This window comes from Bos mutus, chromosome 19 (genome assembly GCF_027580195.1).
Source record: "Bos mutus isolate GX-2022 chromosome 19, NWIPB_WYAK_1.1, whole genome shotgun sequence".
Classification (NCBI taxonomy): domain Eukaryota; kingdom Metazoa; phylum Chordata; class Mammalia; order Artiodactyla; family Bovidae; genus Bos; species Bos mutus.
The window spans coordinates 40,497,240-40,518,771 of NC_091635.1; the positions used below are offsets into that span (position 1 = coordinate 40,497,240).

Below are 21,532 nucleotides of genomic sequence, written 5' to 3' on the forward strand. Positions count from 1 at the left end.
GTCTTGCTCCAAACCAGCTTCTGGATGTGATGGATTGATGCCTAATTGGGATACAGTTTGAAATGAGCCTGGGTTTCGGTTTCCTAACCTCTGATCTCAAATGAACTCCACAACCTCTGAGACCTCTTCTCACCTCTAATTTCTCACCCCAATCCCACATGATCTACGCCCTCCTCCAAACCACAGACAAGCATCCAGATTCACACACAAACCCTGGTGGTTCTGGGCCACCTTATAAGACCACGTAAGCCAGGAGATTGGGGATGTAGAAGGAGATGCAGAGAATAGAGAAGGTGGCAGAAACAGAGGGAGGAGACGTGAGAGAACTAAGAAGGATGGGACAAGCAGCCGAGACCGTGGCCCTTCAAGCTGGCACCTGCCCTAAGGAGCTCCTGAAACAGAAAGATCTTTGCTGGCTCTTTAAAAGCGCCTCACAAAAGCCCTAACGGCCATGAGACAGGGCCAGCGCTCCTCCCTAAGAGCCCCTCTACCACCCCTCGGGAGCTGCTCAGACACCCATTCAGAGGGTGCAGACACAATCCTCCTCCAGGGGCCCCACGAGTACTCACTCTACCCCTCCCTCCAGAGCTCAGAGCCCCGCTCTGGTCTGGACATCTCTGGGGCTTGGCGCTGGGGGAGGTCAGGTTCAAGGTGGGATGCAATAGGTCCGGAGTTCAGTGTTTCACAACAGATAGAAGCGGGAGCCTGTTCCAGGAGAAGAGGAGCCGAGGGCTCAGTCTCCCGAGACAGGTGAAGGCACACCCGTTTGGACCCACTTTGCCTTTCTCCCCCATCCAGAGCCCCCAGTGCAGAGGAGGGGGTTCTGTGTCCGCAGCAGGAGCCAGAGGCTAGTCCAAGCCACCCTGGGCAGGGCTGGGCTGGGGCAGAGGCAGAATGCTGCCAGGCGGTTCTCTGGGGAGAAGTGAATTGAAAAGCATCTCCGAGGAGGGCAGGGAGGGAGGGAGGCTGGGTGTTGTGTACACACACACACACACACACACAGCCTCCCTGACTTAGCCCAAGCCTCACTCAGGAGAGGAGCAGTCTCCTCTCCGCTCCTAAAGCTGCTTTTCTGCTCCTTCCCCGCCCATCTGAGCTGTCAGCAGCACCAGCGAAGTTGGCCTCAAACTTGAATGGGGCTGAAGGCTCCAGCTTCCTGGAGCTCCACGGGGCGGCAGGCTGGCCGCTGCCTCTGAGTTCAGCTGGCCCGGAGAAGCCAACCTTTCCAGCCCCCTGGCTGGCCCTGGCTCTCCGGGGTGACAAGTCTGCCCCTGATCTGTAGGCCTCCAGTCCGGGCCAAGGAATGGTGCGCTGAGGTCCCTCGGAAGCCCCTCATCCCATCCTGGAGCTGGAGCAGCCCAAAGCCCAGGCCAGCATGGCCAACCCCGGACAGCCTCAGTTTTCCGCGGCGCGGGAGCCAGGCACTGCCTCACCCCTGAACCTGCCAGAGATGGAGAAGCTCCTTGTGCAGGTCGGGGGCCAGGATGACAAGTCCCTGAAGCCGTCCAAGTCCCTCTCGGGGCCTCTGGACCTGGAGCAGAATGGCCACAGCCTGCCCTTCAAGGTGATATCCGAGGAGCACCGGGAAGCCTTGCACCCCCTCTCATCCTCCCGGGCCAGCTCCAGGCGGGCGTCCTCCACGGCCACCACCTCCTATGCCCAGGACGGAGAAGTTCCCAAAGATTATCTCATCCTTGCCATCGCCTCCTGCTTCTGCCCCGTCTGGCCCCTCAACCTCATGCCCCTCATCTTTTCCATCATGGTAAGTGCTGCTCTTCATCGCAGGGTGGGGGCTGGTTTTGGTCAGCAGCCATGCTTCCCTGGCAGGCACCAGTCATCCTACCTAGGGTGTTGAGAGAAGAGCTGGGGTGCCAGGGGCAAGGGAGGGGAAAGTCCCCATCTTAGCCAGCCTATTACTCCCCCTTGGAGAGGGGTCCAGGGCCCCCAGAGCTTCAGTTTCCTGTCCTCCTTCATCTCCGCTCCTGGACATCACAGCTTGACTTTGCACACATCCCTGCTGGGAAGGGGATCCCAGAGAGATGCCCGGAGCCAAATTCTGCCCAGAAAGGACAGCCAACTTGGGGGTCTGGCCTTTGCAGGAGTCGGGGACTTTGTCGCAAGGAGTCATTCCTGAGTGGGGCTGTGAATCAGCAGAGATTGCAGCCAATATGGGGTCTCAGGGCCCCGTGTTCTCAGGAGGGGAGCCAGGCATCACCTCCCCACCCCACCCCACCCCCAGGGCCTCCTGGGTGTTCTAACAGCTTCTGGCAACTCTTGTTTCCAGGAGCGAGCAGTAGCTTCCCTGCCATGGACTGCGGGCCCCGGGGCCCAGCTCCCCCAGGGCTGCTCCTCTGGGGGGAACTTCTTGCTGGGGCCCTCTGGGCTTCGCCTTTGTACTGATTTCAATATCTGTGTTCCCACAGGGGTGGGAGGGGGTGGTCTGGGCCACAGATGGGAACGCATGTGTATCAGAGGGCATGGCTGGCCTGGCCAGGGAGGGGCATGGGGGCTCGTCTTCGTGTCTCCCACGCTTGTGTTGTAGGGTTTTGAGTACATAACCTTCGATCGTCTCCAATCCAAGCTGTTGGGATCGGGCTACTGGCAGAGGAGCCCCAGGAAATATTGGTAGCTGTTGGCAAGTGAATTTCATGGTTCAGGAAGTTGAGAGAGACAGAGAGAGAGAGAGGCTGGCAGGGAATGACTTTCAGAATGAGGTTAGAAGCAGGGGATGGTACACTGAGAGGGGAGACACTGTCTGCTTGCCCCTGGAGGGACTCCACTGTTGAGTCATCCGTCATCCAGTCCCCAGGAGCTGTGGTCTTTCCTGCTGCCGCGCTGTCCACTGAGAAAACCCTTATTTCCTTATACATCTTTCTCCACTTCACAGAGGCCCAGTTTCCAGCCAAGGGCACCTTCCCCAATCCCCAGCACCACCTGCCAGGGCTTTAGGGGGAAACTGACAACATTCTCAGGTCCCAGCGATTGGTGAATTGGTGTGGGAAGAAGAGCCAGGGCTGGGCAGGGCCTTTGAGGAAATTCCTGTGCTGCCTGTGGCTCTTGGGGGCAGCTGGAGGCGGAGCCGGGCCGCAGGGATTGCCGCCAGTGGCTCTGGGTAGGGACAAGCTCTTGGTTACAGGGAGAAGCCCCGTGGGGGAGACTGGCTTTGGGGAGGGAAAGCAGACAAGGGTCCAGGAGAAAACAGTGGCTAAAATCCATCTTCTGGTGGGGGTGGCAGAGTGTGAGCTGGGTAAAACCTGCCGTTGTCAAAGGAAACCTGGGCCCATAGCTGTGGGACCACTGAATCCACCCCTGGTGCATTTCTACATCCATCTTGGGTTCTTGAATCAGGTCTGATGGTTGCCAGGCCTGGGGCAGGGAATATAGTGCTAAACCAGACACCATCACCAATTCCCACAAGCTTGCTGTCCAGTGGGGAGAAATTTGTAAACAGATCCTTACCACACATTGCAAGAAGTGCCCACGCTAGACAAAACCACCAGGTATTGTGCGACCTCAGGCAAGTCACTCAAACCACTATTCTCCTCAGTATTCCCATCTGCAAAATGGGTGTCAACATAATACCTAAATTATAGAGTTGTATGAGCCACACAAGGGGCTTTCCCAATGGCGCAGTGATAAAGAATCGGCCTCCAATGCAGGAGACACGGATGATGCAGGTTTGATCCCTGAGTCGGGAAGATCCCCTGGAGAAGGAAATGGCAACCCACTCCAGTATTCTTGCCTGAAAAATCCCATGGACAGAGGAGCCTGGGGGGCTACAGCCCAAAGGGTCACAAAGAGTCGGACATGACTGAGCGCCTAAAGCACACGGCTATGAGCCATGCAAAGTGCTAAAGCACCCAGCACATAGTAAGCCCTAGGATGTGGAGGCAGAAAATTAGACAAGTGTCTCCCTGGTGGAGGATGGGAAGCCATCACACATTTGTTGGGTTTTTTCTTTTAGAGCTTTGAAATAAAATTCACATATCATACCATTCGGGGCTTCCCAGGTGGTGCTAGTGGTAAAGAATCTGCCTGCAGATACAGGAGATGCAGGTTCCGTCCCTGGGCTGGGAAGATCTCCTGGAGTAGGAAATGGCAACCCGCTCCAGTATTCTTTCCTGGAAAACTCCATGGACAGAGGAACCTGGTGGGCGACAGTGCATGGGGTCGCAAAGAGTCAGACACAACTGAGCGACTATCATACCATTCACTCATCTGAAGTGTACGATTCCGCAGTTTTTAGTATATTCAGATAAGTGCAACCATAACCACAATCAATTTTAAAATATTTTCCTCACCTCTGAAAGAAACCCAGCAACGTTTTTCTATCACTCCTAATACCTGCCTGTCTGACCTGAGTAAATTACTCATCTTCCTTCTGTCTCCATGGATTTGTCTCTTCTGGGCATTTCACGAGCAGATACACTTTGTTCTCTTGAGCTTTATTGTTCTTCACTGATGTTGCATTCTTTTACAAATTGAAAGTTGGTGGCAACCCTGCCTCAAGCAAGTCTATCAGTGCTCTTTTTTCCAACAGCATTTGCTTACTTTGTGTCTTGGGGTCATATTTTGTTAATTCTCAAAATATTTCAAACTTTTCATTATTATTATATTTGTCATGGTGATCTGTCGTCAGTGGTCTTTAGTGTTACTGTTGCAAAAAGATCACAACTCACTGAGCAATAATGATTAGCACTTTTTTTTTTAAGATTTTTTTTTTTCATGTGGACCATTTTAAAAGTCTGGGCTTCCCTGGTGGTGCTAGTGGTAAAGAATCTGCCTGCCAATGCAGGAGACTCAAGAGACGTGGGTTCAATCCCTGAGTCAGGAAGATCCCCTGGAGGAGGGCATGGCAACCCACTCCAGTATTCTTGCCTGAAGAATCCCCATGGACAGAGGAGCCTGGCGGGCTGCGGTCTATAGGGTCCCAAGAGTTGGACAAGACTGAAGCGACTTAGCATGCACGTGTTTTTAAAGTATGTACTCAATCTGTTACAACATTGCTTCTGTTTTTATGTTTTGGTTGTTTGGCCTCCAGTCATGTAGGATTTTAGTTCACCGACCAGGGATTGAACAGGAACCCCCCGGGCAATGGAAGGCAAAGTTTTAACCAGCAGATTCCCAGGGAAGTCCCAAGGGTTAGCATTTTTAAGCAAGATTTTAAAATGAAGGTCGATACATTGTTTTTTTTTTACACATAATGTTATTGCACACTTCATAGACTACAGTAAGGTATAAACGTAACTTTTATATACACTGAGAAACCAAAACATTTGTGTGAGTCACTTTGTTATGATATTCACTTTTCTAGTTCATAGGACACTCCCACGCCCCAGGGAGGGCGGGGATCAGTTATTTATTTAGAGTTGAAACATACGGTCCCACTCAGATAGCAGCAGGGGTGAAGGAGAGCCAGAAAGTGTGGAAAGAGAGTTAAGTCTCTATGCTGATGTCTCCAGGTCTGGCAATAGACTTCAAAGCTCCTCATTTGATGTCTCCCCGCTGGTTACCAAGTGAAAGATCAAGCCCTTGACCCCAGGGAGGAAGGAGACCTGCAGCCCTGACACCCTCGTTAGAGCTCACTGTCCGCAGAGCATGTTGTAATATGAGGCTGGCAGAGTCTGGTTAATCATTCCCATTTAACAGATGAGGCAACTGAGGCATGCAGAGCCGTGCCTTGCCTTTGTTCACACAGCTGGTAAGAGGCACATCAGCTGGCTCCTGAATCCAGTGTTCTCTTCACCTGCCCCACCCTGCACCTACCTCTGCGACAAGGATGGCATGTCCCTCCCAGGGAAGCCAAATGTTTTGGGCATTTGTGCAGGGAGGGAATAATTCTATTCCCTTCTCTCTTTTTCTCCCCTGCCTCCCAGTGGCCTCCTCCCTGTCATTCACTCCATCCGTGGAAGACTAATGGACCACCAAACATTCTTCCCATTGTGGCTTTGACAGGGGCCAGCTGGGACCAGGGCTGGGACGAGGGGCTCTGTCTCAGGAGCTGTGATCACAGGTGTCCAGACCTGGCCCTGCTCAGCCCCACAACCTCCCGTAAGCCTCCTGGGATAGTCAGGGCAAGGCTGGCTTCATCCATTTTACTTCCGGGTCAAGCTGAGAAATAACCATGCTTCCTGATCCAGCAAGGACTCCTGTCAATGAGAGATGCTGGACCCCAAGCAGTGAGCCTTCAGTTGCTGACCAAGCAAGCATCAGATACACTTGGGTGTGTATCACATCTCTGTCCCTTTTGAGGCACATGACCATATCCAAACCACTCAGCTTCCTTCCTTAGCTCCAGTTTCCTCATCCATAAAATATGTGTAATAACACCATCTACCTCCTAGGGCTGTTGGGAGAATTAAATGAACTAATGAGTGTGCCAGAGCCTGGCACATAGTAAATGCTTAATAAATGGAAGTGGTTGCTGTTATTATTAATACTGAATGAAACTGCAATGTCAGAGCAAAGAGCAAACCCCCAGTGCTGTGGTCCCCAACCTTTTTGGCACCAGGGACTGGTTTCATGGAAGACAATTTTTCCATGGACCAGGGGATGGGGGATGGTTTCAGGATGATTCAAGTGCATTCTGTTATTATTATTGTGTATATTTCTATTATTATTATCTCTATTATTATTACATCAGCTCTACCTCAGATCATCAGGCATTAGATCCCAGAGATTGGAGCCCTGCCCCAATCTGGCTTTCAGGCAAACGCAGCTTTTAGCAATTTGGATATAATGGAGTCTCACCCCTCATTACATCCCCAGAGGAGGTGGGCAGCCCTGTGTGTGGTTTTGGTGGCAGCCTCTCTGTAAGTTGTTCCCACAGCATGAGGGAGTGATGAGTGGCTTCAACGCTTCCTTACTTAGGCATTTTTGACGAGTTAATTATTTAACTGATGTGTTGCAGACTCATTTTCATTCATTTATGATTTATCCCTTTCCTCAATGAGAGTGCTACGCCCTGACCAGGGCTGATAGTCAGCTGGCATGCAGGCATATAGCTTAAGATATTAACAGACTTCTGAAACCATTGGTACACTGCTGCTGTCTCAAGCCCCTAAATCTCCCCAGCTGCTCCCATCCACCACAGCAGCCACCCTGACTCCTCCCCTAGGGCCCCCACCCTTCCAGTCCATCCCTTCTCTCAAGCAATAGAGGAGTTAACCTGTAGTCAGGGCATTTCAGGGTTTCTCTGGTGGTTCAGACAGTAAAGAATCCGCCTGCAATGCGGGAGACCTGGGTTCAATCCCTGGGTTGGGAAGATCCCCTGGAGAAGGGAAAGGCTACCCACTCCAGTATTCTGGCCTGGAGAATTCCTTGGACTGTGTAGTCCGTGGGGTTGCAAAGAGTCGGACACGGCTAAGCACAGTACAGCACAGCAGGGGTCTTTCAGGATGAATTGCACGTTTGCAGAGAGAATGATGTAGAGAAGGCACGGAGAAGCACACCTTTTGGGTTTCAGAAGCTGGGAGATGGAGAAGGAAATGGCAACCCACTCCAGGGTTCTTGCCTGGAGAATCCCAGGGACAGGGGAGCCTGGTGGGCTACTGTCTATGGGGTTGCACAGAGTCGAACACGACCGAAGCGACTTAGCAGCAGCAGCAGAAGCAACCAAGATGTCTCTCAGTAGGTGAATAAACTGTGATACACTTTTCAGAGCTAAAAAGAAATGAGTTATCAGTCGTGAAAAGACACTGAGGACCCCTAAATGCTTATCACTATGGGAAACAAGTCAATATAAAAAGATTACAGGTCTGTGATCCCAACTACATGATATTCTGGAAAAGACGAAACTACAGAGACAGAATAGTGGCTGCCAGGGGTGATGCATGGTTAGGAGAGACACAAAGACAAAACATAGAAGATTTTGAGAACAGTGAAAATATTATGTATGATACTGTAATGACAGATATACATTATTACACATTTGTCTAGACCTATAAAATGTTTAGTACCAAGAGTGAACCCTAAGGCTCACTATGAACTTTGAGTGACCATGATATGCCAATGCAGCTTCATCATTTGTTTAAAAAAAGGTACCATCTGTTGAGCTAAGATGATACAGTTCAGTGGTAAACATACTTGAATGAAGCCCAGCTATCAGAGGTCAAGTTACAGATTGCCTCTTTAGCTTGTTTCCTTCATCTGTAAAATGAATTATTCTAGGGGAACTTGAAAATCTCTTTCAGCTCTAAAAGTTTATGAATCATCTTAACACAAACCAGAAAGCTTGGAATAAAACAATATGCTTGAATAACATCAAAAAAAAAAAAAAAAAGAAGAAGAAGAAGCTGGGAGATGCTTGATCTCTGTGGAAGGGCTGGTAGCTGATCAATCCTGGCACATCCTTTCTGTTTGTTTTTGACCGCGCCGTGCAGCTTGTGGGATCTTAGTTCCGCAAGTGGGGACTGAACCCATGCCCCCTGCAGTTGAAGCACAGAGTCTTAACCACGGGCCCTGGACCCTGGCACATCTTGTCTCTTCTCCTGAGGTCTGCTGGGCCTTGGCCTGAGCCTCATGGGTGGAGGAAGCTCTTTCCTGAGCTCTGTAGCCTCCGTCCTCAGCATCCTCTTCACCCCATCCTCCCGGCCCCCACCATCCTTTCCCCACACTCACACTTGTTTTCAGCGTCTTTCCTCACTGATATATTGACCTGAGTTCATAAATTGTTTTCTCACTCACCATTCCCACAACCCCTGCGATCACAAACGATCTATTAATTCAGTCATTACAACCGTTACTGCAATTATTATTATTGTGCCTTCAACTTGAGCTGTTTTGTATAAGAGGAAGATGATGCAACTGACAGGGATGGAGAGCAGCTGGAAATTTACTAAAAAAAAAAAAATGAGGGTTTTCTTATGGATCCTTCATTTGGTAACTCATAGGGGTGGGGAGGAACTTCAGAAATGAGGGCCAGCTAGCAGTGGAGAACTTCTCATGTAGAAGCAGGGCTCCAGACTTCCCTGGCGGTCCAGTGGTTAGGACTCTGTGCTTCCACTGCAAGGGGCACACATTCGATCCCTGGTGGGAGCACTAAGATTTGCATGCCATGTGGTATGGCCAAAAAAAAAAAAGGAAGGGCTGCATGCTGCTGCTGCTGCTGCTGCTGCTAAGTCGCTTCAGTAGTGTCCGACACTGTGCGACCCCATAGACGGCAGCCCACCAGGCTCCTCCATCCCTGGGATTCTCCAGGCAAGAACACTGGAGTGGGTTGCCATTTCCTTCTCCAATGCATGAAAGTGAAACATACTTAGAGGCAATTACTTTCCCTTCATTTTACAGATCTGGAAACCAAGATTAACAGAATATTTGTGATATTTACATTGGATAGAATGTATAAAGTGCCTTACACCACAAAGCAGCCACAACTAGGTCTGCTCTGATCTGTCTGGCCATTTCCAGGGTGTCTCCTTAATGGCACCCCTCATGCTTGAAGGCATGTATGACTGATCACTCTGTGGATAAAGAAGTGCGATTGGGTTCAGTGTAACTGAAAAAACATCTTTCACCTTTCCTCCTCACCTCTCATATCCAAGAAGCTACATGTGTGCCTCTCTCCATGGTCCTGAATCATTGCTGCACAGACAACTGTTTTTTTGAAAAATGGGGGTGTCAGGGGCAGGACACATCTCAAAGCCTCTGCCCTTCCCCCCAACCAAGGCCATACTTACAGCCGACAATGAGTCCCTTGATTATGATTCAAGGTAGCTCCTGGGTTTCAGAACTTGAACTTCCTAGAAATCCCAGAAGTCTTTCTGTATGTTGCTCCCTTTCCCTCCCATTGTTGCCTTGGTGTTGATGTCCTGAGTTCGGTGACCTGAGCTGCCAGCTGTTAAAGCATTTTATCCTCTACCACTCCTATGAGGCAGGGATTGTCATTAGGACGTTGTACAGATGAGGATCTGGAGCACAGACCACCATGCAGGTGTGGTGTGAGAAGCGGCTGCAGACGTGGAGAAAGGCCAGATCAGGAGGGTGCCACCTGTCACAAAATGGAATCTGGATTTGGTCCTGTGGGCAGTGGGGAGCTTACAACTGGGTGAGATATAGAGGATTTCTTCAAGACAGGAGAGAAAAAGATACAGTCAAGAAGGAGAGGGTGGGAAGACCAAGGAGAGCTGGTGCCCTAATGTCCCTGGGGAGCAGAGAGAGACTGAGGTCTGGACTTGAGCTTGCATAGCTCCTGACATGAGGTAAATGTTCAGACGATGCTAGGGATTATGACCATTCCAGTGGGGGAATCTTGGTGGGCTTCACAGAGGAGGTGGAATTGGAGCCCGCCATTGAAGGATGGAGAGGATTTGGATGTGTGGTGTTACTGGGGAGCGGGAATGCAGGCGGAAGAAATAGCATGAGCAAAAGCAAGTCCGTGCTCATACCCTGAGCAGCTCAGGTCCAGAGGTCACGGAAGAGAATAGCAGAGGCTCAAACCAGGAAATGCAAAGCTAACCTGAGTTTGAACTTTGTTCAGCAGACAGTGGGAGGCCACGGGAGATACTGAGCAAGAATGATTGCCTCAACCAGCATCATCTCTCTGAGCTTTTATATCAGCTCTTAACTCTCTTCGGATCCCCCGTGACAGCTGGGCTCTGGCAGGGGTGGAGGGCTTTTGGAAACTTGTATTCAGTCCTACCATCCTCTGCCCCTAGGTTTCCATCCTCACTGGCTCTCATTGTTCTGGGATAAGGACCAACCTCCTTCCTGTGTGGGCAGAGCCCTACCTGGCCTGGCCTTGCCCACCTCTGCAGCCTCCTCTTCCTCACTATCTCCAGCCACACTGGCCTTTGTCTAGTCCCTCCTGCTCCCTTTGGTCAATAACAATTTATGGATCATCTACATATTTGCCGTGTAGGGCCTCCCCCAGGGCCTTCGCACATGCTATTCTCTCTGCCCAGAATACTCTTCTTCCTTTTGAAAAAAATATACTTAATTCTGACTCCTCTCTCGTCTTATTGTTCAGTTGCTCAGTCGTGTCTTACTCTGTGACCCCGTGGACTGCAGCACACCAGGCTTCCCTGTCCTTCACCATCTCCTGGAGTTTGCTCAAACTCACGTCCATTGAGTTGATGATGCCATCCAGCCGTCTCATCCTCTGTCATCCCCTTCTCCTGCCCTCAATCTTTCCCAGCATCAGGGTCTTTTCCAATGAGTCAGCTCTTTGCATCAGGTAGCCAAAGTACTGAAGCTTCAGCTTTAGTATCTTTCCAATCTCATATCTCAATCCAAATATCCTCCCTTTAGGAAGTGTTCACTGACTCTCCCCTTTTACAAACTCTCATAGCACAGGTACCTCTTCTTTGAAACACTATCCACAGTTGCAATTTTACTTTTGTGGGGTCATGATGGTGGCCGCTGCCCCCACCGGGATGCAAGCTCCGTGAGCATAACAGCTGGGGGCTCTCTTGCTCGCTGCTGCATCCCAGGGTCCTAGCACCAGGCCTGGCATGAGTATCTGCAGGATGGACTGGTGGTGGGGGGAGTAGAAAGAAGAGGAAGAGAGCTTGGAGCCAAGGGGGCATCTTCATGAGGCTGTTGCCTTGGCTTGAGTGACAAGTGGCACCTGGAACTGAGGCAGAGGCAGCAAAGCTCCAGAGGACAGCTGCGGGAGGAAATTAATTACTATGTTGGGATGGGAGGGGAGCTATGACTCAGTGGGAGAACTCTAGGCTTAGAGTTATAATATATAATAACTGGGGCTTAAGCAAGAGGAAGGAGGAGCACAAGGCAAGGACCAGATCTGGGAAGCAGGAAGCTGTGGTTTGGGGCAAAGGGAGTGAGGGCATGCTGCAGCGGGCAGGTGGTGCTGGCCTGGAAGGAGCTTGGCGGAGGGAACCAGAGGGTGGGGCTGAGGGGTCAGTTAGAATTCTGAGAGATGAAGGTAGGACCCAGGTGCACCGCTGAAGAGAACACAGATGGGAGGGCTGCTGCTCTGAACTTCAGCTTCAAAAGTGGGCGACACTGCCAACCTCATAGGACAATTCTGAGCCTAAACGAGGTCATTTAGGCACAGTCATTAACAAGCTGCGCGACACAAAACAAGGGCTCAATAAGCCTTCATCATCGTTGTTCACCATCAGTACCTGACGCTTCCATGCCGAACTCAGGAGCTTCCAATATTCAGAATATAAAAAAATAACCAAATAGGGACTTCCCCGCTGGTCCAGTGGCTCAGACTCTGTGCTCCAAAAGCAGGGGGCTTGGGTTGGATTCCTGGTCAGGGAACTAGATCCCACATGCTACAACGAAAAATGATCCTGCATCCCACAATTAAGACTTGGTGCAGCTAAATAAATTAATAATAAAAAAACAAGATGTGAAGGCAGTCACCACGTTTGGCGGACTCCTTCCTGTCTCTGTTCTAGTGGTCCAAGTTCTAAGAGCTGGAGGAATCTAGAGGTCACCAGCCAGCCCTGGGCAGTGGTGAGGGGTCTCCAGGGACAAGCCTGGGACATACCTCCTGCTGAGCCACTCCCAGGCCCCTGGGGATCCCCTCTTCTGTTCATCCCCCTCCTCACACCCACCTGATTTAACCCAACCGAAGAGGGCCAAGAGAAGCTGAGCTGAGGATAATGATAATCAGATATGGTCCCTGTGAAGCCATCCATGGCTCCACCCCATCCCCAGCCTTGCTGGTTCAAACCCAAGACACGTCACCTTTCCAGTGTGATCTGGGAGGTGGGCTTGTGATCCTGGGTGGGACACTGGGGAGGGAGGACCAGCGATTTCTTTCCTTTCATGGGAAGCGGGGCTCACAGAGGAAAGGAGGCAGGTGTGTTGGGCCATAGCAAAAGTCGCAGGGGCTGCCTTAGTGCGGGTACAGAAGTGAGCCTTGGGCAGCGAGGGGTCCAAGGGGGCCTGGCTTATCTTTCCCACCAGCTCAGCATGGCCTGGACATGGTTCACCCTCCCAGGCCCGCAGTCTCTACTGGACCACCCTGCCCATCCCTGTCCTGAGATAACACCCTGGGGACTTCCCTGGCAGTCCAGTGGTTAAGACTCTGTGCTTCCAGTGCAGGGGGTATGGGTTCAATCTCTGGTTGGGGAACTAAGATCCTGAGATAATGCCCAGCATTGCTCGGTTATGTTTCCAGCTGTCCCCGGCTAACAATGGGCAAGCTTGGTTAGGGATCCCCACAAGAGGTCTGGCCACTTGAGTCCAGGCCATTTCTCCTGAAGGAGGCCTCTGCCTCTCCCCTAGGGGAGCTGCTCAAGTGTGGGCTGCAGCAGGGACCGGGGTGTGTTCAGAGGCTCAGGCAAGGTTTCTACCACCCTCTCTCTGCAGTCTCGAAGTAGCGTGCAACAGGGGGACCTGGACGGGGCCCGGAGGCTGGGCCGCCTGGCCGGGACGCTCAGCATCACCTTCATCATCATGGGGATCATCATCATCATCGTGGCTGTGACTGTCAACTTTGCAGGTGAGGCCCAGTGACACCCCAGCTCCCTTGGTGTGAGGACCACAGAAGGATGTGGCCCAGCCCTCTGGGACAGGGGCGGTGGTGGGAAGAAGGGTAAGAGCATGTGGGTGCCACAGCCTTCACCTCGCACCCCAGAAAAGCAATCACTCCAGTCTCCTGCAGGGACCGGCTGAGTGGGACTGGCTTTCTGACTCTCCAGTGGCCGGAGAGTAGATCACCAGGAAAGGTCATGGGAAGAGCACGGGCCCAGGAGGCAGAGGCCACAAGTTCCAGTCTCGGCTCTGATGGTCCTGCACCAGGGTCTGCCTGGTTAAGCCTTGGGGTTTTCATGTTGAAAGTGGGAGGAAGAAACTTCCAGCACAGAGGCTTTTGTGAGCATCACCTGAGATAGTGCAAGTGACTCTGACTTGTAACCCAGGGGCTTGCCACACAGCATCCCTGCTGAGACAGTCAGGTCTTACTGAAGTAAACCATGCTTGTCCTGGAAGTCAGGAAGTGAAACTTTCGGGAACACCCAAAGGTGGTCCAGCCAAGTTATCCAAGCAAGGTGACCAACCTTTTCAAAGGTGCTACTCACAAAGCCCAGCAGCCTTGAGAATTTCTGGGCTCTGTGGGTCAGTATTGTCCATTTCCCTCTAATCACACGCTCGTACTGGAAGCCTCCAACCATCTCTGCCCATTTAGTGACCAACCTACGCTTTTCCCCTAAAGACCTTGCCCCACCACCTGTGCTCCATGGACCAGCAGCTTGGCTGCTGATACTGGGAACAGGTTGTAAATATAGAATCTCAGGCCCCACCCAGACTTGCTGAATAAAAATCTGCACTTTAGAAAGATTCCCAACCCCATTATTAAAATTTGGGAGGTACTGGCATAGAATATAGAGTGTTCATCTTGGGGCAGAAATCCTGGCATTTAGCTGCAGGGTCATGGCCTCATACGAGAGGGAAGAGTTCAGGTTTGCAATCAGCTGGCCTGGGTTCAAAAATGCAGGTCCTCTCCTCCACCTGTTTGAGCAGAAGCATATTCCACAAAGTTTGAGAGGCATGCAGGTCCCTGCGAGGCAGGAGCCCACTAGCCCAGGGCATGAGCCTCAGCATCACTTTCCAAGGCCTCAGTCTCTTTGTCTTGCTCTGCTTGAATCTGACCCAGGATTCTTCCCATGTGTGTTAGTGTTAGCTGCTCAATTGTGTCTGACTCTTTGCGGACACATGGATTGTAAGCCCACTGTAGTCCATGGAATTCTCCAGGGAAGAATACTGGAGAGGGTTGCCATTCCCTTCTCCGGGAGATCTTCCAGACCCGGGGATCCAACCTGGGTCTCCTGTATTGGCAGGTGGATTCTTTACCATCTGAGGCACCCGGGAAGCCCATGTTACGTTCCATGGCAAGTAACAACCGCTGAACTCAAGTTTGCAAGGGGACTGTTTAGCTTTCACTAAAATATTCAAGCAGGAATGGGTCTAGCCTCAGGGGTCACCGTGCCCACCTGTGAAACAATCACTGAGACTCCAGTCCTCTCCTTGGCAGGAGTTTAGTTCCACCCGGAACCTCAAACCGAATCACCTCTGTTACCATTTCCCCCTAGGAATCAAAACCCCAAATCCTCCAAAAAGGGACCGGGAGACCCCGTGTTCTGAGCTCCGTCGTGCTATCGCTGTTCTTTTCTTTACAGTTCCGAAGAAATGAAACTAACTAGGGAGCGGTGCTAGCAGAGGCGGCCCCAGCTCGCTGAAGAGCTCCACCCACACGCCTCATGGAGGACAGGACGATCCCCCAGCTCGAAAAGCACAAGCTTGGAGGGAAACCCCCAAGTCACCCCACTGCTAGCCCACATCAAATGGCGGAAAATGAGAGGAAGAAAGGAAATGGACTCTGAAACAGATGAATAATGTGGTCCAGTCTCCTGGGCACATCCCGGTATTTTAACCCCCGGGATTCTGGCTGGTTTCTCATCCCCGTGGTTTCCTGGGATTGGCCAAGCAGGCTTATACTGCCAGAAAGAGAAGAAACCACTCCCGCCAGCGAGACCATGGTGGGGAGAGAGTCCCTGCATGTCTGATGACCAAGAACAAAAACACAGACTTTATCTTTTCTATTTTTCTTGAGGTGGGATGAAAAAAAGACTGTCTGCATGCCTTGTGCCACATGCCTGCAGCGATCCCAGCCGGTGCCCTGAGCTCAGAGGCTGAACTGCTGCTTAGCACCTGCCCTGGAACCCCTCGGACACATGGGGCGTGAAGCTGCCCTGGAAAGAGGCAACAGCCACCCTTAAATCCTTCATCGCAGGATGAGGGCACCAAGAACAGTGTTGGTAGAGACAGAAAGGGGGCCAGCATGACATGGACCTCTTCTCAAACATTTCAGCCTCAGGAGCATCTCGGTTGAGAAGCCCGGTCCCAGAACATCTCCCAGGATGACCCAAGTCTGCCTCTTGTTCCCTACCTGGGCTGTAGTCTGGGGCACCAATCAAGAACTCCCGGGGCCCTGACTCCATCTCCAGGTTGGCTAGTGAAGAGGAACTCAGGCCTGAGCTCACATTCAGGGACCACCTGGTCGGGGCACAAACTCAGCGTTCCATGTGGAGGGGCTCAGGGTCCCTGTGCAAAGGGGCTGAAGGTCCTCATGCAGAGTGGCTCAGGCGGTGCATGGCTCCCAGCTCCCACCCCAACTGCCTCTGATGCTCTATGCCTCACCCTGCACCCCTGACCAGCCACTAACAGCAAAGGCTTTCCCCGGAGCTGGCCCTGGGACCACCCCTGGGGAAATTCCCATAGGCTCCCAGGCCCTTAGGGATGTCTCTGCCTCCTTTAGGGATGTGGGTCCAAGAGTTTTTATGAAGGTGTGTTGTTTGCTGGGTCTAGAGAATTTCAAGAGAGAGGGAAGAGCCTAGCTGAAGGGTCCTGTCTTCAGGAACCCCGGGCTTGAGAATACACATGCCCAGAATCAGGGGCCTGGACACCGTGGCCTGTGTCTCAGGACCTAATGGGACACCAGGAGGGAGTGAAGCAGGGCCCTTCAGACTTCCCCCCTGGTCTTTCCTGCTCCCACTTCCCCAGCTGACTGCAGCCCCCAAGCCCTGGGTAATGTGATGCTCTGAGCTCCCTCCACCCCCACCCCAGGATGCCCTGCCTAGCAGCCAGGGTTCCAGGAGGCTGGGAGGGCAGATTGGCTCCAAGTTGGCTGAGCATGTTTTCTCTGCACCTGATCAGCACCCTCATACCTCCTTTTAGGGCTCCTGCCTGTCTCCCCCACCCTCCTCAGAGGCTCCTGGGGAGGGAGACTGTTAGAGCTCTGTATTCCGGGAGGAGCTCTGGGTCCTGGGTGCAGCTCTGAGCCTTCTAGGAGGGTGTGTGTGATGGAGGGGAATTGAAGGGAGGGTTCAGGGCCCAGGAGTACTGTGTAGATCCCTCTGGGGCTGGTGTTCCTGCGTCAGTGCCCCACCTGGGAATAACCCCAGCCTCTCTCGCCCCTAAAGGGGGCCTGCTGGATCTCCTTTGTGGGACCTTTGAAGCCAAAACAAAGATGCCCCTGTTTGTTGGGAAGGAAGGGGATGAGCCCAGAGTCTTTGTGTCACTTTCAAGGTCTGGCCAGGGGAGTCATGTGGTCTGTGAATCCGACATTCACAGGCCCCAGCTCTGGAAGGAGGGGTCATGAGTGAGCGTCTCCTGGTAGGCCGCAAGGGGTCCCCAGCTTCAGCCCCCCAGGGAGACGACAGCAGTGAACCAGACTGTTTAGGCATGGTCTCATGGGCAGAGGCAGGACTGCGGCCTCTGTGTGCTCCGGGACCATCACACACACCCTGTCCCACTGTCCACAGTCACACTCATGAAAGCAGACCCTCACTGCTCCCTGCCACCTACACTGGCTCCTCCTCCAAACCCAGAATAGGAGAGAAAGAGAGAAGCCGCTGCAGACAGCTGCAGGAGCAGACACAGCAGGAGCATCCTTCCATTTGGGCAAGAATGACTCGAGTTTTCTACTCATACCAAGAATGTAGCTCAGAGGCTCCAAGAGGCTGGCCCTTCTGGCAAAGAGGAGCCAAGGATCTGAGGACAGGAAACCCTTCGGAAGTAAGACTGGGAGAGAAGGTCCTCATTGCCCCTCACCCACAGGGCACCTGACACCCCTAAGCCTTGGTAAAGATGAAGGGACAGTCGCCCTGCCATCCCAGCTCCACTGTGGGTCCAGCACTGGCTGCATGAACCCCATGGTCCCCTGGCTTGTGGTGCTGAACCAGCCCCTGCCCAGGCCTCCTAGGGAACAGCAAGCACCACCTCCCACCAGTCCCCACTTACCAGTTCTCATTTGTGTATTTCTCTGCATGGAAAGAAATAAAGCTGACTGCCCATCAAGGACCTGTGTGTTTGTGCTGCTGGGCTCAAGGGGCTCCAAACAAACTGGGGGGCATTGGGGAGCCTGGTAATCCAGGGGCTCTGTTGCCAGCATGAAGCATTCCCTTGGGCAAGCCATTTGCCCTTGCCTAGACTTAGTTCTCCAGTGAGTGCTGGTCTTTCTTTGGTTGTTCCTTCTGAACAAAGACCTCAGGAGTTGAAGAGGAGGTCAGGAGGCTGTGCTGGACATTTTGCAAACCTTGATGAATCCACATGGCCATCTGAGGGAGTCATGAGTGTTATCCTGGGTTTCAAGTTGGTAAACCAAGGCTCAGAGAGGTTCATACACTTGACCTGGGTCACACAGGACTTGGCCATACAGAAGGTAGTGAAGAAATGTTGGTTAACTGTGTCCCTAGGTCTGACCCCAAAGTTGGCTTCTTGCTGCCATCTCTGCTGTCTGGAGAGTAGAGCTCCATGGAAAGGTGAGTTAGTTGTGTGTGTGGTAGAGGGCAGGGTGCACAGGGAGAATCTATTTCCAGGATGACTGCTTGATGGTGGAAGTGGGCAAGGGCTTTAAGAGTGGGGAGCTGGGCGTAGGCAGAGCCACTGGGCTGGGCAGTCAGCAGGAAAGGAAGGAATTGCCACATGACCCCAGTAAGCTGTTTATATTGAGGGCAAGAGGCTGGGGGATGGGGGAGGGAAGGGCATCGCGCTAGGGTGGGGCAGGTAAGCAGAGAGAGCCCCAGGACCCATAGGGCAGCCCAGCAGGGTAGATGAGGCGGTGGGAGTTGGGACCAGCCTGCCTGGGTTCAAATCCTGCCCCTGCGCTTATTAGCTGCGTCTCCTTGGAGAAATTCTTTCCAGCTAGACCAGGGTCCAGGGGAGCGCTTCTCATGTGCTGGGTGCTGGGCTCCATGTTTTGTGCCAATTGTCTCATTTCGTGGGGCTTCCCAGGTGGCTCAGTGGTAATGAATACGCCTGCCAATGCAGGAGATTTGGGTTCGATCCCTGGGTGGGGAAGATCCCCTGGAGGGAGAAATGGCAACCTACTCCAGTATTCTTGCCTGGGAAATCCCATCGACAGAGGAGCCTGGAGGGCTACAATCCATGGGATTGCAAAGAGTCGGACACAACTGAACACACACACACACACACACACACACACACCTCGTTTAATCCTCACATTACCCGCCATGAGGTGTGTCATCCCATTTTCCTAAGAAGAAAATGAAGCTGAGCGAGGCCAAGTGATTTGTCCAAGGTCATAGAGTCAGGAACCCACGAGGCAGGACAGTCATGGAAGCTTTACTGAAGTGAGCTTCCTCTCCCACCTTAGAGAGTCTGCGAGCGGTTCTGAGGGAGGTGGCTATTTCAGCATCCTTTACCTGCACTGCCTGGTATGTGATGGTCACATTTCTCTGCAGCTTTTTGCTTCAGCATTGCATGTGATCTTTTCAAAGGCATTTTGAGCACTACCTGGGGGTTCCAAATTAGGATGAAAAGCCACCAGTGAACTGCTGCCCATTTAATCACATGCAGGTATCCAGATACCTTCTCCATGTGGTGCTGTGTGGCACTTTACTGCCTGGCTTGGTGATCTGAAAGTTTTTATGGCATCAGTTTTTCAGACACTACCCAGCTTTAGAAACTTTAAAATGGATGGGGACATGTGTGTGAGATTCAGCAAGGGGAAAGCTGCAGCTTCTACAATACAGAAGGCCTCAGGTCACAGACGGCTGTGTCCTCTCTGAACCTGGACTCATTGCCTGTGAACAGGCTGGTGCTGTTCTCTGCACACCCACAGGGCTGGTGGAGGTTCAGAGGGGTGTCCTGGTGAACCACAAGGGCTGGACATACCTGGGCAATGCTGCAGCTGGAAGAGCACCTAGAATATAGAAGGGCACCCCAGGCTAGCCTTGGAGACCCTGCTCCCCTCCAGCCCCAGCCTGACCTTCCTCTCACGGACCCACTACCGGAGACCACCCCACCTGCCCAGGAGAGCTCCCTGGCCCAGGCCTTAAACCTTCGCTCCCTGGCCGAGTCGCCTTGGTCAGCCACAGCCTCTCTGGTCCCCAGTCTCCAGGTAACAGGGTGAGCTGAGCAGGTCTATGAGTGAGCTTCTAAAGCCAGACAGTTCACTGGAATCACCCGGGAGCTTGGGTGGCTTATGGTGCCTGGCTTCCATCCTCAGTGAATCAGGTTTAAGTGGTCTGGGGTGTGGCCTGAACTTCAGAGTTGTTAAAGCTTTCCAGGTGACCCCAGTAGTCATTTGAGGTGGGAGCCACGGGGCTCTCGAGCCTCACCACTCAGCATTAATGGGCATCAGCAGGAGTGGTCAGAGATGCAGATGCTGCGGCCACACCCTGACTGGAATCTCTGCCCTTTTACAAGATCCCCAGGGGTTCATGGGTGCTGAACTTGGGGACGCTCAGGGCTAGACGCCTGAAGCCAGGTTAAGTGGGTCAGCTTGGCTGCAGTCTACCCCGTGGCTGTATCTTCTGGTGGGGTGGTCTTTTATATTCCCTCTAAAAATAATAATTGTTTTCCTTCCCTTTGGCTTGTAGGACCTTAGTTCCCTGACCAGGAATTCAACTCAGGCCCTTAGTAGTGAGAACTACAGAGACCTAACCACTAGGCTGCCAGGGAATTTCCATTTTCATTCCTTTCTTTCAAAAATCTATTGAAACAGATGGAGAAGCTCTAGGCAATACTGAAAAGCCAAGAGAAGGACATTGAGAGAATCCCCTGATAAGTTAGGGGGGTCTCATAGCAGAAAAGGTGTTAACTCTGCTTCCCAGAATGTTTGTGAAGTGAGTCCCCTCTTAAACCAAATTCCCTTACTGAGTGTATGACCACTCTCTCCCCAAAACCTTATTCATTTATTGACACTCTGACCTGAGTCCCGAGCTAACCAAATATAAATCAACCAGCAATCAGATGACTCAGACTGCTGCTTGCAGATATCAACGCCAATGTACTAAAATTGGTGGTGTAGAGCTTATCATTTGGAGAAAGAAATGGCAACCCACTCCAGTGTTCTTGCCTGGAGAATCCCAGGGACGGGGGAGCCTGGTGGGCTGCCATCTATGGGGTCACACAGAGTCGGACATGACTGAAGCTACTTAGCAGCAGCAGCAGCAGAGCTTATCATTAACCTGTAGACTCAGGTTGTTACTCTAGGGCAAGAAGAGCTAACCAACCCCCGAGCCACGGATCACCTGGCCTGAGAATCGTAAACTAGAGACATCCTGACTCCTGAAACTGCGATTAAGGAATGTCACAAGACAATGATTAACCCCAGCCAGTTTGTTCTTCCCCTTTCAAAACAAAACTATGAAGTCAAAGACCAAGTTGGAGTGGATCTGAGGCTTGTCTCCCACTGCTTGGCTGGGTGTTCAATCCGCTCAGACTCTTTGTGACCCCAAGGACTGATGCCCACCAGGCTTCTCTGTCCATACAAATTTCCAGGCAAGAATCCTGGAGTGGGTTGCCATTGCCTCCTCCAGGGGATCTTCCCAACTCAGGGATTGAGCCCATGTCTCTTGCATCGGCAGGTGGATTCTTTACCACTGAGCCACCTGGGAAGCAATAAACCTTGACTTCGCTGCAAACTCCCGCTGTCAGAGTTTGGCTTTCTGGGCTGTGGGCACACGAGCCCTTTGCTCTGTTACATTTGCCCATGAGCCTGCAGCATGGAAAATGTGCCCAGTGTGGGTATGGGTGTGTGTGTGGGTGGTGAGTGTGCCCTCAAAGCACAATTCCCTAGGAAGCCAGG

The 21,532-nt window shown here is 52.1% G+C and overlaps 1 protein-coding gene across 2 annotated transcripts; it reads left to right on the top strand.

Moving 5' to 3' along the window:
* The first annotated feature begins 1,004 nt into the window (after window positions 1-1,004).
* On the top strand, window positions 1,005-17,776 carry TRARG1 (trafficking regulator of GLUT4 (SLC2A4) 1). Of its 2 annotated transcripts, XM_005888217.3 has the most exons (3): window positions 1,006-1,762; window positions 13,288-13,420; window positions 15,096-17,776. In XM_005888217.3, exons 1-3 carry the CDS (start codon window positions 1,376-1,378, stop codon window positions 15,107-15,109), a joined length of 534 nt encoding a protein of 177 aa, XP_005888279.1. In that variant the 5' UTR covers window positions 1,006-1,375; the 3' UTR covers window positions 15,110-17,776. The 2 variants fall into 2 exon arrangements, with proteins under 2 accessions (XP_070246408.1, XP_005888279.1); XM_070390307.1 differs by lacking the exon at window positions 15,096-17,776 and having other exon boundaries at window positions 1,005-1,762; window positions 13,288-13,434.
* Window positions 17,777-21,532: the final 3,756 nt, after the last annotated feature.